The 13631-nt window shown below is 34.6% G+C and overlaps 1 protein-coding gene across 1 annotated transcript in view; it reads left to right on the top strand.

Annotated features, from left to right (window-relative positions):
• Nucleotides 1-5233: 5233 nt before the first annotated feature.
• The window catches only part of FOMMEDRAFT_160342 (uncharacterized protein), a gene marked incomplete at both ends in the record, with an annotated part of 10327 nt that continues 1929 nt past the window's right edge, over nucleotides 5234-13631 (top strand). Inside the window, one exon of the mRNA XM_007270092.1 lies at nucleotides 5234-5239. Within this exon, the coding sequence (XP_007270154.1) occupies nucleotides 5234-5239 (6 nt within the window). The remainder of the gene's footprint in view (nucleotides 5240-13631) is intronic.

The following is a 13631-nucleotide window of genomic DNA, read 5'->3' as shown; positions in this document are numbered from 1 at the left end:
TTTATACCCTAGGAAACAGGAAGGGAAGGGAAAGGGACTTTATACCCTTAGTAGACAGTAGACAATAACAGTAGACACTAGACAGTGACAGAGCAAGAGATAGTATAGCAAGGAATAGTGTTGAGAGGGGTTATGTGAGAGGCTTAGAGGGATCACACAAAGAGGGGGGATAGTGGACTCAGCTTGCTCTTGTTAGCATTATTGTCTGTTGATTCAGTAGGTATATATAATATGTAGCTATATCTTAGGTACATCTGTTACTTATATGTGTCATTCCATATATGTTAACACTCCCCTTCAAACATATATTAGTTTAATAATATGTTTGTTTTGCAACTATTTGTTTATTTGATTTGTAGTTATTTTTATTTTTATTTTTAGGGGTAGTTATAGTACTGCTACCACTCCCCTTCAAACATTTATAAGTTGGCCAGACCTATAAGATGTTTGATTTGCAGATTGTTCCAACATTTTTATTAGTATTGTATCTGTATTGTACATTGTGTCTGTATTATATTCACTCGTGTATCACATATAATAATATCATTTGTATAATATAAATGTGTCTTTGTATCATATATTTTAGTCCACTGTGTGTTAACTTTGTGCTTTGTTAGATATTTATTAAGTTTTCGTTTGCTGTCATGTTATTAGTTCTGTAGTTTGTTCATCATTATATTATTAAGTTGTTGTTTGTTGTCTTGTAGAGTGTTCAACATGATTGAAATTGTTCAGAGTTAATCCAAAGTTTGTGTGTAGTTTACTGTTCAATGACAGTATTGTTTTCACAATAAATCGTTCGAAATTGTTATTAATATCATATGTGCTTCAGAGACCTGCAGAATCTCATGAGCACTGTGTAAGATTGTAAATTGTGTGTTTTATTTATTAAATTTGCTCAAGTATTACTAGTAATTTCTTTTTACTTTGCTGTGAAACTAATGAATCATGCTAGTAAAATGTATATCTGGTGTTACAATGATATCCTTCTTTAATCATTACTGTCTGCATTCGTTTATGTTTGTATATGCATTAAGCATTCAGCAATAGCTGATTTATGTCTTCAGATTGAAGCTTTGCATCAATTGTATGTTGTAATATTAATAATGTTATTTGTTTTTGCCAGATTACTTCATTCTGAGATCAATAAGGTTTTATGCTAACATATATTTGTTGTATAGATATTATATCTGGCCACAGGCAGCTCACTATGTGTCTAGGTGCATCATATATGTATTATTTCATGAATGTATTGTCTGTATTGCTTTGTGTTATTGTTTATGTTTATGTAGTAACTTATTAATATTGTATTGTATAATGAATTGATTTTGACACATCCTGAGTAACTATGTGATCTGTTGTGTTATTTCTTCAATAGCTAACATAATTATCCATTGTAAATCGTTACTAACATATGTTTGTATTATTTATTATTAACAGTGTTATTGTGAATTGTTGTGATTGTGATGTCATGAATATTTATTAGTATTATGGCTATTGTTCTTTGCTTTTTCTTTTGTAAAGAATAGTGTATTGTAACACAATCTACATATAAGTGATATATCAGATTATGTTTACTATAATTGTCTCCTAGCATACTTTAGTTAATCTAGTAGTATGTAGTATTTGTTCAACGTTTTATTTGTTAATTGATTTGCTAGGTAAAGCGTTTTATATATTGGTTTTATTTATTTTATTTGAATCATTGTATAGATATACTTATTAGTATCTATCTGATGTATTTCATAGTATTATAATGCTGTTCATGCTTGTATTAATCACACAGTGAGGGCAAATTAATTGTTTGTACAAGAATCAATTTAATAGTTTTATTTGATTATATGTATGTACTCCATACTTGTTTGTACAGTTATTATCTTTGTATTGTTCGATTGTAGTTGTGAATTATATTGCAATTATATTTGTATTATTGTATGGATGTATTATTTATTGTTTTATGTATGTTCCAAAGTATTATTTTCGTTATTCATCACTTTTATCCATGAACTATAGTCCAGATTGATGAATTATTTCATTATATGATGTGATAATTGTCTGTATTTTATTTATTTTCGTATTAAACATTGTTAAGTTAATCAGATTATTATATTAATATTATTTGCCAAGTATGAGCATTCGTTTCATGGTGGAATTATTATTTATTTAACGTTGAAGTTCAATTACACATTGTGTTGACTTCTGTTATTTGTTCTGATCAATGTTATTTTGTGTCACATCAAATGATTTACCTTTGTGATCCATTATATCTGTCCATAACTTCTATTGCTTATTGTTTTTTAGGATCAGCAATAAGATTGATGTTTCTGCATCATGAATATTCATTTGTTCATCTGCAGTTTCGTGTTGTGAATGTTTGTGCATTTGCTGCAAAGAATGCTTTAGGAATATGTGCCATTTCTAGGCTTTATTATTATTAATTTATTAATTATCTGTTTGAATAACTTTTATAAACATTGAAAATGTTATGTGATGTATAACTTTTATATTCTTTAATAAGGTATTTTGCATTCGACAGATTTGTCAGATTCATCACAGATTTCACTTAGTGACATAGTCAATATGTCTGCATTAAGAATTCAATGTTCATCATTAGCATGTATATTATTCAATTACTCCCCTTCAATTTGAGAAGGTTATTCTTTGAGTAATTGACAAGTAGTGTAAGTACATAAGTACATTGTTGATTTCCTTTCATGTGTTTGTAATCCAACAAGTAGTGTTAGTACTTTGTTATTTTACTTTTGTACGTTTGTCAGTATGTGTTATAATATAACAGTATGTTTTAAGTTAACTCATAATGTTTGACATACATCATTTTGTTTAAACATTACACTGTAACATTGTACTGTTTGTTTTATAAATTTTAATGTGATGTTTGTAATATGTCTGTAATATTTCAGACGTGCTAAGAAATCTCTCTACATGTTTGCAGTTACAACATTAGTTGTGCATCTATTCATATCTCTGATAAGATGTAATAGATATGCTTGCATCTGCTTTTCTTTATATATTATACTGTCTGAGATAATGTGTTAAACGTTTTATTAATTTATTTAATCTTATTATATTATGATTGTTTTCGTTTGTAATCATTATAATAAGTGTGTCTGTTGTAGTTTTTCTGTTGTTTGTTGTACTAGCCATATTGGCATAGTACTTCACTTGTATATAAGCTTTGTAGCTTCAATATAAGTTTATTTATGCTTCATTAATGTATATCTACATTCTGTGCAATTAAATATGTTCTGTTACATTGTTGTAGTAATGGTAGAGGTATTATTCTACTGTTTGCCATTATTATACATCATTATTATATGTTTACACTATCATAGGTGTAAAGTATTGTTATTTGTTTAAAGACTATAATTGTGTACTCGTTCCTGTACCATAGTTACTGTAATGTACTTTGTAACTTTATTATTATTATTATTATTAATAATTCGTCTGTAGATAGTTGTACACTTTCATAAGCTGTATTAGTGTGTAGATATCAGATGTCTTAGATATCAGATGGATATCTGCTAACTTGTTTTATCTCATATCCAACATGTCCAACATATCTGAGACATGTCTTACATTAATTGTTTGGCTGTGATATTGCTATATGTGTCATTATTTTATTTATACTATAATATATGTGTGTTTGTTGACAGTGTCAATCATTTGTGCTATTATAATATTAATAGCAGATGAGTAGTGTTTGCTTTCTCAATCCTTCTAACATTTGTCCATAGTATGATCAGTTATTTATAATAACATGATCTCTATAATATTATAGAATATTTTAGTGATTAAATGTTGTAGTAAGTAATACTCATTGTAGTTTCAGCATTGCCTGCATAGATTATGTTATTACTGGGCCAATGATCATAATCACTAAGATGACAATCATATAATGTCTGGGTTGTATAGAGTACAGTAGATTGTGTGTTTGTAGCATATTGATTTGTGTTTGGGATACTGAGAGGCAAGGTTTTGGTGGGCTTGTTCCCTCTAGTGTTGTTGTAAGCTCTGGTCAAAACTCTCCTCCTCTATTCCAAATAGGAAAGAACTAACTACATAAAGAAAGTGATTATGTAATCCAAAGAATTAAATAAAATCAAGAAGATCTGATAGTAACCAAAATCAGAACTCTTCAATACTCAGACAAGTGTGTTGAGTTCTACATTATAGTATACTGTGTGTGTACATGTAATGTATAGAACTGTATAGAGTATAGACATAGTAGAGTGTAGATAAAGTATAGGCAGGGAGTACAAGGCTTATAACCTGTTGAGAGGGGTTATGTGAGAGGCTTAGAGGGATCACACAAAGAGGGGGGATAGTAGACTTGGCTTGCTCTTGTTAGTATCATTGTCTGTTGATTCAGTAAGTATATATAATATGTGGCTATGTCTCAGGTACGTCTGTTACTTATATGTGTCATTCCATATATGTTAACAAATAGACAGTCTTGACAAACACCTTAACAATAGAGAGATACACATTGTAGTAAGTACAACAAGTATACAACAAATATACTATAGTTGACAGCTCAATTGTAACATCTGTTGTACTAAAAGTAGACAGTATCTGTTAGTGTGGAACCTGTAGCTCCTAAAGAGAATTACACTACAGTTTCAGATATCAGTAGCAGTATTAAGATAGTGCTTCCTTGTACAATTTCAGGACTAGGACAGTAGGTCCTTCTGTAGCTTGTTTCTCAACAGTGTTCTAGTAGAGCAATTATATAGTAGCTCCTAATCTTAGTAGTAGTACTAAGATAGTGTTCTCCTTGAATGATTTGAGAAATAGGATAGTAGGGGCTTTTACAGCTTGTTTCTAGACACTAGCTTAAGATTATGATGAGTGGTAGAAAGGTTATGAGCAAGAGCAAGTCTGTAGATAATCTGCTTAAAGTAGTACAGTAAAGTATATTCTTGAGTAGTAGAACCTTAATTGTAGACAGCTGACCAGACTCACAATAATGTGTGACACACATAACTCTAGTACAACTACATACACTCTTCTTGATGCCTTCTCCTAGAATCCAGGGACCAATCTGATAAGGGTTTGCTAGGAGAGGGTAGTACAGTAAAAGCATTTTTTTGAGTAGTAGAATCTTACTTGTAGCCAACTAACAAGACTCACAATAAGGTACAATGTGTATGACTCTAGCACAACTGTATACAATCTTCCTAACACAATCTCCTAGAATCCCAGGACCAATCTGATGAGGGTCTGTTGGGAGATTGAAGGTGGGCCAGTAGGTAGTAATATTCTCTCTATGAGCCTTCAAGAGTAAACAGGAATTCAGTATAGCATTTGTGAAGTTTGTAATTAACTAGAGTATTACTGTAGAGTACTGTAAGTGTGCAGGAGATAGTGGACGTGTGGGGGGAAGCCAGGGGGGGAGGCTGACAATCTGGTGGCACAAGTAAAAGACAGTAAATGAGAGGTAATCCCCAAATTTTACAATGTTCAAAAAAAAGTGTAAAGGCTAGAGCCTTACTCAAGAACACAGAACAGGCAAAGACCTGGGATTGGAGAGGTTGACCTAAGTACAGGAGCAAGTACAAAGATAATCTCTAAGTGTTTACAAATAGCCCTTTATATACTTAACTAAAGTCATGTGTGTAACCTCAGAGGTTACAGAAAGGAGGAAAGGAGAGTCCAGTTGTAGAGAATCATACTTTGAATATTTATCAAACCAGTCTTTGCCTAAGGGACAGAATTGTTAGTAAGTACAGGCACTTGAAGTGAGGAGAGGGAGACACTATAACACTGTGCAGGAAAGGTAGGTAGTGTACTAGGTTGAGATCCAGAGTGTTGAGCAAACTGATTTGAGCTACAGGCAAATCTGTATCTGTGTGTGTATACTATATACTCTTGCTACAGTAAGTAATAGAAGGTACAGTGTACTGAGTCATTAATTGTAAGGGTGTATCTCTAGGATGTCCTGATGTGAAGAGAGAAGGTAATGTGGAAGTCACAAACAGACTTAGTGTAGACAGTATGAGTAGTGGGTCAATACTTCTGTTTAATACAATTCTATACCTAGTACAGAGGAATACAAATGTATACAGTGTAGGCCTATCTAGAGTAGTTTCAAGTACTGAATGTGTGGAAAAGGAGAGTGTGTACTGGGTGAGAGAGAGAGTAGCACAACAGGAGTAACTGTACAAGGACATTGTTACAAGTGTGTACTTATTGTTGTTGTCTGTACTACAGAGTAGGAAGAAGTACACAAATGTATGGAATTATTGAAGAAGTTGTTTAGCATTGGTCAACAATACAGATGTGTGTACAAATGTAAAAAGGAAGGTGAATGTAAAAAAGTGAGGACAGTAAAGGAGAGGCAACACAAATGGTAGAGTAAGGAGTAGGACAGATGGAAGGGAGACAAAAAGTTGGGAGGAGAGGAATGAGCAACTATTGTGTAGACTATTATAAAGTAGGCTGACTATTTACACTTTATACTAAAGGATGGTGTTGTCAGCTAGGTTGTGTCATTGTGAGATCTGAGACTCAGTACAGGCATTACAGTAGCAGATTGGAGAGACAAGTATAGTAATATTTGTTGCCTATGTTGTTACAGGCAGAGTGCCTACTAGTAGGACACTTGTGAGTAGAGGACTTGACTAGAGAGAACAGAGGCAACAACATAGTGTTGTAGGCAGAGGGTTAGGGAGACAGTAAAGGTAGGAGGTAAAGGAGTAACAAAGAGAAATGCATCATTATATGCTCTCAATCTTTAGCAGTTGATTACATAAGCAACTATAATGTGAGTTGTCAACTGATAGAACATTTCAATTATTGTATTTAGGTATAAAATAAAATTATTAATCTACTTTGTAATATATTAAAAAGTAATATAACATGTATATAGCTTTATAAACACACTAATGTAATTATTACAAGTAGATGAAATGCTTTTTACAATAATTGTAAACTACTTGTTACAGTTCTCCACTCTTGTACCTTCAGTTCTGAGGGTTCTACACCCTTCTGTACTAGAACTCAGGACTTCTGTCTCTTAGGGGCACTATTTATAGACTATATGTGTACTGACTCTTACTACTACCCTTCCTTACTTCATCATTCCATTCCTTTGACCACCCCTTCATTCTTTGTTCATTCTATAGTCTCTTACCCTTTGTCCATCCCTTCATTCTTTGTACCTTTATCTTTGACATTCCTTTCTTTCATTCTTTGTGGCTTATCATTCTTAAGTGGCTCATACTCTCTGAGTACTCTTGTATAGTTTAGTATATATAGGTGTACAAGATCAGACTGGTCCTGTAGTCTTGATCTTGTCTACTCTAGGTAGTCCTGTACTCTTAGGCTCACTCTATATACCCTACTCTTGTCTTACTCTCTCTCTCTGCCTGTTCTACAAGTTCTGACTATGTTCTAGTACTTACATTCTGTATTTCTGTTGTGTAGGATAGTTGTAGCCTAGGTCCCCTTGCTAAGCCTTCAGGTCCCCTCTACACTGTTACTGACATCAGATCAAGACTACCTATTACCACCCTACAACTCTCCTACATTTTGAGCATCAGTACTCACTGTTACATTAATCTCTTTTCTTTGTCCTGACCCTTCTACATTTTTAAATTTTAAACTCCCTAAACCCCTTTTAAACTTTTGCCACCCTTCTTCCATTCATTACCCCTTTTAGTTTAGTACTGATCCCTTTGTAGTATAGACATAGACCCTACTACACTAACTGTCACCCCTACTGTTCTACTAGATCAGCAGTTACAAGCAGAACTAGCTCAATATATACAGACCTCTATCTAAGAGGCTTTTACCAACTATGTACCCCCAGCCCCTTCAGAACCTGTTCTAGTTGTTCTAGAAGTTGCAACCTGTTCTAGAAAGAAAGTGTATGTAACCTACCCTTCAGACTTTAATAGGTAGCACTTTAAGGACTTCTAGTACTAAGTCAAACTATATATAGCTACTACTTTGACTAATCTATTCTCAGATTTCAATCATGTCCTATTTGTCCTCTCCTTCATGAAGGAAGGCAACACAGCCACCTGGGCCTAGAACTGGATCAAAGGCTATTAGATTGGAAGCCTGATCTGACTTTAGAACAATGAGTCATACTCAGAATTTATAAGACAGCTCTATACTTCCTTTATTAATCTGAATAAGAAGTATAATGTACAGAATAAGCTTGTGTCTCTGTGACAGGACAAACATTCTACTAATACCTTCTTTTAAGAGTTTAATATCCTGGCCTAGAAGGTAGGATTCACACTTGGGTTCAATAATGTCCTCATTAGGATACTTGAAAAAGCTCTTCACTCAGAACTAGTTAATAAGATTCTCAGAATAATACTAGAACTGACTACTTACACTGAGTAGAAGATGTGTACTATCTCCTTCAACCAAGCTATGGCTCAGATACAACAAGTCTGTGTGGAACACTCACACATGTGTCTGACTCTGACAGTTCCAAGCCCTCAGATCAATCTGCCTGTAATTTGTAATCAATCTGTTCTGATAGACATTAGAGAAGCCTAAAAGTAAGGAGTATACTTTGCCTACAGAAAGTTAGGGCACCAGATTAAGGACTGTCTACAGAAGTAACAGTATATCTGTCAGGTCATTAGAGTAATAATGAGTAACAAGCAGGATTTGTAGTAAGAAGCCTTTTCTACAAATCCAGAAGTCACCTCAGAACTCTTAGACTCTGACTATGTACCCTAGGATTTTGTAGAGGCTTAACAGTGAATGTAGTACTGAAGGACTATAACTTGGATTTTTTAACAGTCACTTTTGATTCAATAGACACTGTAGGATTAGAAGTAAATAAAGTAAGAAAAACAGAAAAAGTAGAAAAAGTAGATAGTTCTCCTATTTCTTCTGATTCTTTTGATTCTTCTCTTTGTACTTTATCCAAGTCTAAATCTACACAATCCAACCTACTACTTCTGTGTTCTAAGATCTTAGAACATTCAGAACACTACCCAGCCCTATTTACTACTTAGTAGTTTGTCTGTAGTATTAAGTAAGAATAGTCTTAGCTGAGCTTACAGCTGAGAACATGAGTCTGTCCTTGTTGAAAGAGAGAGGTTACTAAGGAAATGTTAGTGTATATACTCACCCTCTCAGACAACAAGGTTACACAAGCTGTACATTCCTTTCAGAACAAGTAGTAGTTTATTTGAGAATGTTCTAAGTACTAGCTCTAGGTTCCTGTCCTCTTAGCTCCCTTCTTAGGATCCCTCCAGATCTGAACAACAGCTCTAGTAGACAGTAGATACACTAGTTTGTGTATTAATAAGGTCTTCATATAGGAACACTACCTCCCTACTTAATGTGTTCTACTTCTGATCCTAGTATATAATGTAGACAGAACCCTAAACTAGAATGGTCAGATTACTAAGTTTGTCCAACTACAGATGACTATTCAGGATTATAAGGAAAGTATTGAGTTCAGAGTCACTAACCTTAGAAAGACAGATGTCTTTATCAGATTTGAATGGCTCAAGGCTCACAACTCTACTATTGACTAGTTAGAGTAGACACTTATGTTTGATTAGTGTTCTAAGTCTTACAGCTACCTTACACTACTGTTCTAAGTGGATGTAGATGCTTCTAATGTTACTAACAGTTCTGATAAAGGTGACTGGTTGTTCTTCTTCAACTAGGATAGATATGTGGATACATATTCTAGTCAAGACAGAACAGAGTCAATCTGAAGAATGTCTGTAACAGAACTAGTCTAGAACCCTCTTAGAACAACTCTACTCTAGAATGTACATAGACCCAGCCTGCCAGATTTTGTCTGAGAGTTCCCTAAAGTCTTTAGTAAAGAGGAATTTGACCAGCTTCCTGAACACTGTCTCTAGGACTATACAATTGAATTGACTAAGGGTTTCTAACCTAAGGATTGTAAGGTTTACCTACTCAACAGAGACAAGTAGGAGGTGCTCAATGAGTTCCTTTAGGAAAATCTTTGGAACAGCTAGATCCAACCCTTAAAGTCCTCTATAGTCTCCCCTTTCTTCTTCATCAAAAAGAAAGATAGGAAGCTCTACCTAGTCTAGGATTATTGTTGTCTTAATAAGAGTACTGTTAAAAACAAGTACTTACTCTCTCTGATTCAGGAGCTCATTAATAAGACATATACATCTAGGGTTTTTACTAAGTTGGACATTTAATAAGGGTACAATAATATTTGGATCTGAGACAGAGATAAGTAGAAGGCTGTGTTCTAAACTAATTACAGATTGTACAAACTGACTGTAATGTTCTTTAGACTAACTAATTTGTCTACAACATTCTAGTCATTCATGAATCATATTCTTACAGATCTGATTGACTCAGAGCATGTTAGTGTATATCTAGACAACATTCTGATCTTCACCTAGACAGTTGAGTACTATTACTGACTGATCCAAACAGTTCTATAACAGCTCTAAGATAATAAACTGTTCCTCTAAGAAGTAAAGTACTCTTTTGTATAGGAGTTAGTAGATTATCTAGGCTTTGTAATTAGTAGAGGAGAGGTCTGTATAGATCTAGTAAAGGTAACTATAGTTTGGAACTGGCTACAACCTTAGAACCTGAAACAGGTCCAAGCATTCCTTAGGTTTGCAAACTACTACTAATACTTTATTCAAAGCTTTAGTACTATTACCTAGCCCCTTCACAATCTTACTAGCAAAGATGTTCCTTAGTAATGAGGCAATCAGTAGTAGTCTGTGTTTGAGTCTCTCAAACAGGCTATTACTAGCAAGCCTGTATTAGTAGTTCTAACAGTTGTAGACAAGTTCTGAGTTGAAGCTGACTCTTCTAACTTTACAAATAGAGTAGTACTGTCCTAGTTCATTAACAGAAAGTAGTGTCTGATAGTGTTCTGATTAGAATCCCTCTCTGTAACAAAACAGAACTACTCTATCTATAATAAGGAACTCCTTGTGATTGTCTGTTCCCTAAAAGAGTAGTGTTAATATCTTCTCAGTATAGTACAGAAGTTTGAGATCTAGAGTAATCACCTTAATCTCTAGTACTTCCAGGCACCTCAGAAGCTCAACTACTGTCAGGCCTACTAGATGTTAGAACTGTAGGACTATAACTTTGTACTGACCCACAAACCCAGAACACAAATAACAAAAGCCAATTTACTCTCAAGACAAGTAGGTTATGAAAGGGGGGAGAATAATAACAAAAATCTTGTTCTCCTAAACAATTCCTGTTTTGTGTTCAAGACAATCTAAGAGATCTGACTCAAATCTAAGGATGTTGACTTTGTCACCCACATACAGTAAGCTCTAAGACACACATAGGACCAGGTTATAGTAAAGTAACTAGAGAAGTAGGCTAGGGATTAGGAGGAGGATAAGGATAGACAGGTTTACTAGGAAGGCTGACTGTATGTTCTGAAGGATTGGAAACTGTAGGAGAACATTGTCTGAGCTCATTACAACAATCTGACTGTAGGACATCTGAGCTAACACAAAACACAGAAACTCATTACTCAGAACTACTAGTAGTTTAGAATACAGAGGGAAATCCTAAAGTATGTGACTGGTTGTAATACATACTAACAGACTAAGACTCACCAGACAAGGGTTTAGGCTCTCCTACATTTGTATCAGATCCTAGATCACTCTTAGGAAGAAGTCTTAGTAGACCTGATTAGTAAGCTACCTGAGTCTTAGGGTTACAATACTATCTGTGTAATTGTCAACTGATTCTCTAAGCAAGTCTATACAGTTCTGACCCAAACAGAACTCACTTCTGAAAGTATAGTATACATTTATTAGGATCACATCTTCTAGTTATATAGACTCTCTCAGAAGCTCATTCATGATTGTGGACTGTAATTTGAGTCAAAATTCATACAGGACTTGTATGTACTTCTCAGAATTCAAGGAAACCCTTCTACTACATATTACCTATAGACTGATAGTCAAACTAAGCAAGTCAATCAGGAGATCAAGCTCTATCTCCAGATGTTTATCAATCATCAGTAGTTAGACTGGTCTGAATAGTTAGCTCTAGCAGAATTTGTGCACAATAACTAGTAACACTCTATAACAGGACAGTCCCTGTTCTTCCTCAATCATGAGAGACATTCATACTAGAGGACAGTTCTGAACCAGAACAGTAGTTCTGAATCTGTAACAGACTTTGTGGAACAGATACACAAGGCTAGGGAGGACACACAAGCTCTTCTAGAAAAGGTAGTACAAGTTATAAAGCAGAACTATGATTGGAAGAGATCTGTAGCCAAGGATTACTAGTCTGGTAACAAAGTTATGCTGGAAGCTACTAATCTGACCTTGGATTGCCTGATGAAGAAGTTAGACAACAAGTGCTTCAGACCCTTCATTATTGAAAAGAAGGTTAGTGCCTCTATATACAAACTCTAACTTCTAGTAACATGGAAGCACATACACCCAGTGTTCAACAAGGCTCTGTTGTCTCAGTACTATGATTCAGGTTTTCCTTCACAACAAAGACCCCTACTGCCTCTACCAGAACTCATTAGTTCCAAACCAGAGTACAAAGTAGAGTATATAGTAGATACTAAGCTACTGTATGGAAAGCTCAAATTCCTTGTTCACTAGAAAGGGTACCCAGTTGAAGAACACACTTGGGAACCTGTCAAGAACCTTACCCATACTCCTAAGGCAATCTAAGACTTCTATTGACTTCACCCAGGTGCTCTGTATCAACTCTACCTTACAGATTTCTACACCATACTGTTCCAACCTATACTCAAGCTACTAACTGAGCCTAATGTTCACCAATCAGGGTGATTGGTTTTAGAGGGGGGGTGATGTTACAGTTCTCTACTCTCATACCTTCAGTTCCAAGGGTTCTACACCCTTCCATACTAGAACTCAGGACTTCTGTCCCTTAGGAGTACTGTCTATAGACTATATGTATACTGACTCTTACTACTACCCTTCCTTACTTCATCATTCCATTCCTTTGACCACCCCTTCATTCTTTGTTCATTCTATAGTCTCTTACCCTTTGTCCATCCCTTCATTCTTTGTACCTTTATCTTTGACATTCCTTTCTTTCATTCTTTGTAGCTTATCATTCTTAAGTGGCTCATACTCCCTGAGTACTCTTGTGTAGTTTAGTATATATAGGTGTACAAGATCAGACTGGTCCTGTAGTCTTGATCTTGTCTACTCCAGGTAGTCCTGTACTCTTAGGCTCACTCTATATACCCTACTCTTGTCTCACTCACTCTCTCTGCCTGTTCTGCAAGTTCTGACTATGTTCTAGTGCTTGCATTCTGTATTTCTGTTGTGTAGGATAGTTGTAGCCTGGGTCCCCTTGCTGAGCCTTTGGGTCCCCTCTACACTGTTGCTGACACTACTTGTATAAACAATCTAAGTATAATATACATTAATATACCTTTTGTATAAATTATAAGGTAACAATAGTAATTATTACATTATTATATTATAAATACAACTCTTTCTTTAAGATTATAATTTAAATATAATACAAGTATAACACTTTAGGTTGTTATACAAAGTTAGTATAATACATGTAATAGATTTTATTCATCCCTAGTACTTATGTAGTCTTTATATACATTAATATGTCTTATTTAAACAGTGCAATTCAATTACAAGCCTTATAAT

The sequence above is a fragment of the Fomitiporia mediterranea genome (assembly GCF_000271605.1).
Source record: "Fomitiporia mediterranea MF3/22 unplaced genomic scaffold FOMMEscaffold_11, whole genome shotgun sequence".
Classification (NCBI taxonomy): domain Eukaryota; kingdom Fungi; phylum Basidiomycota; class Agaricomycetes; order Hymenochaetales; family Hymenochaetaceae; genus Fomitiporia; species Fomitiporia mediterranea.
This window is presented reverse-complemented; position numbering and strand designations above follow the sequence as displayed.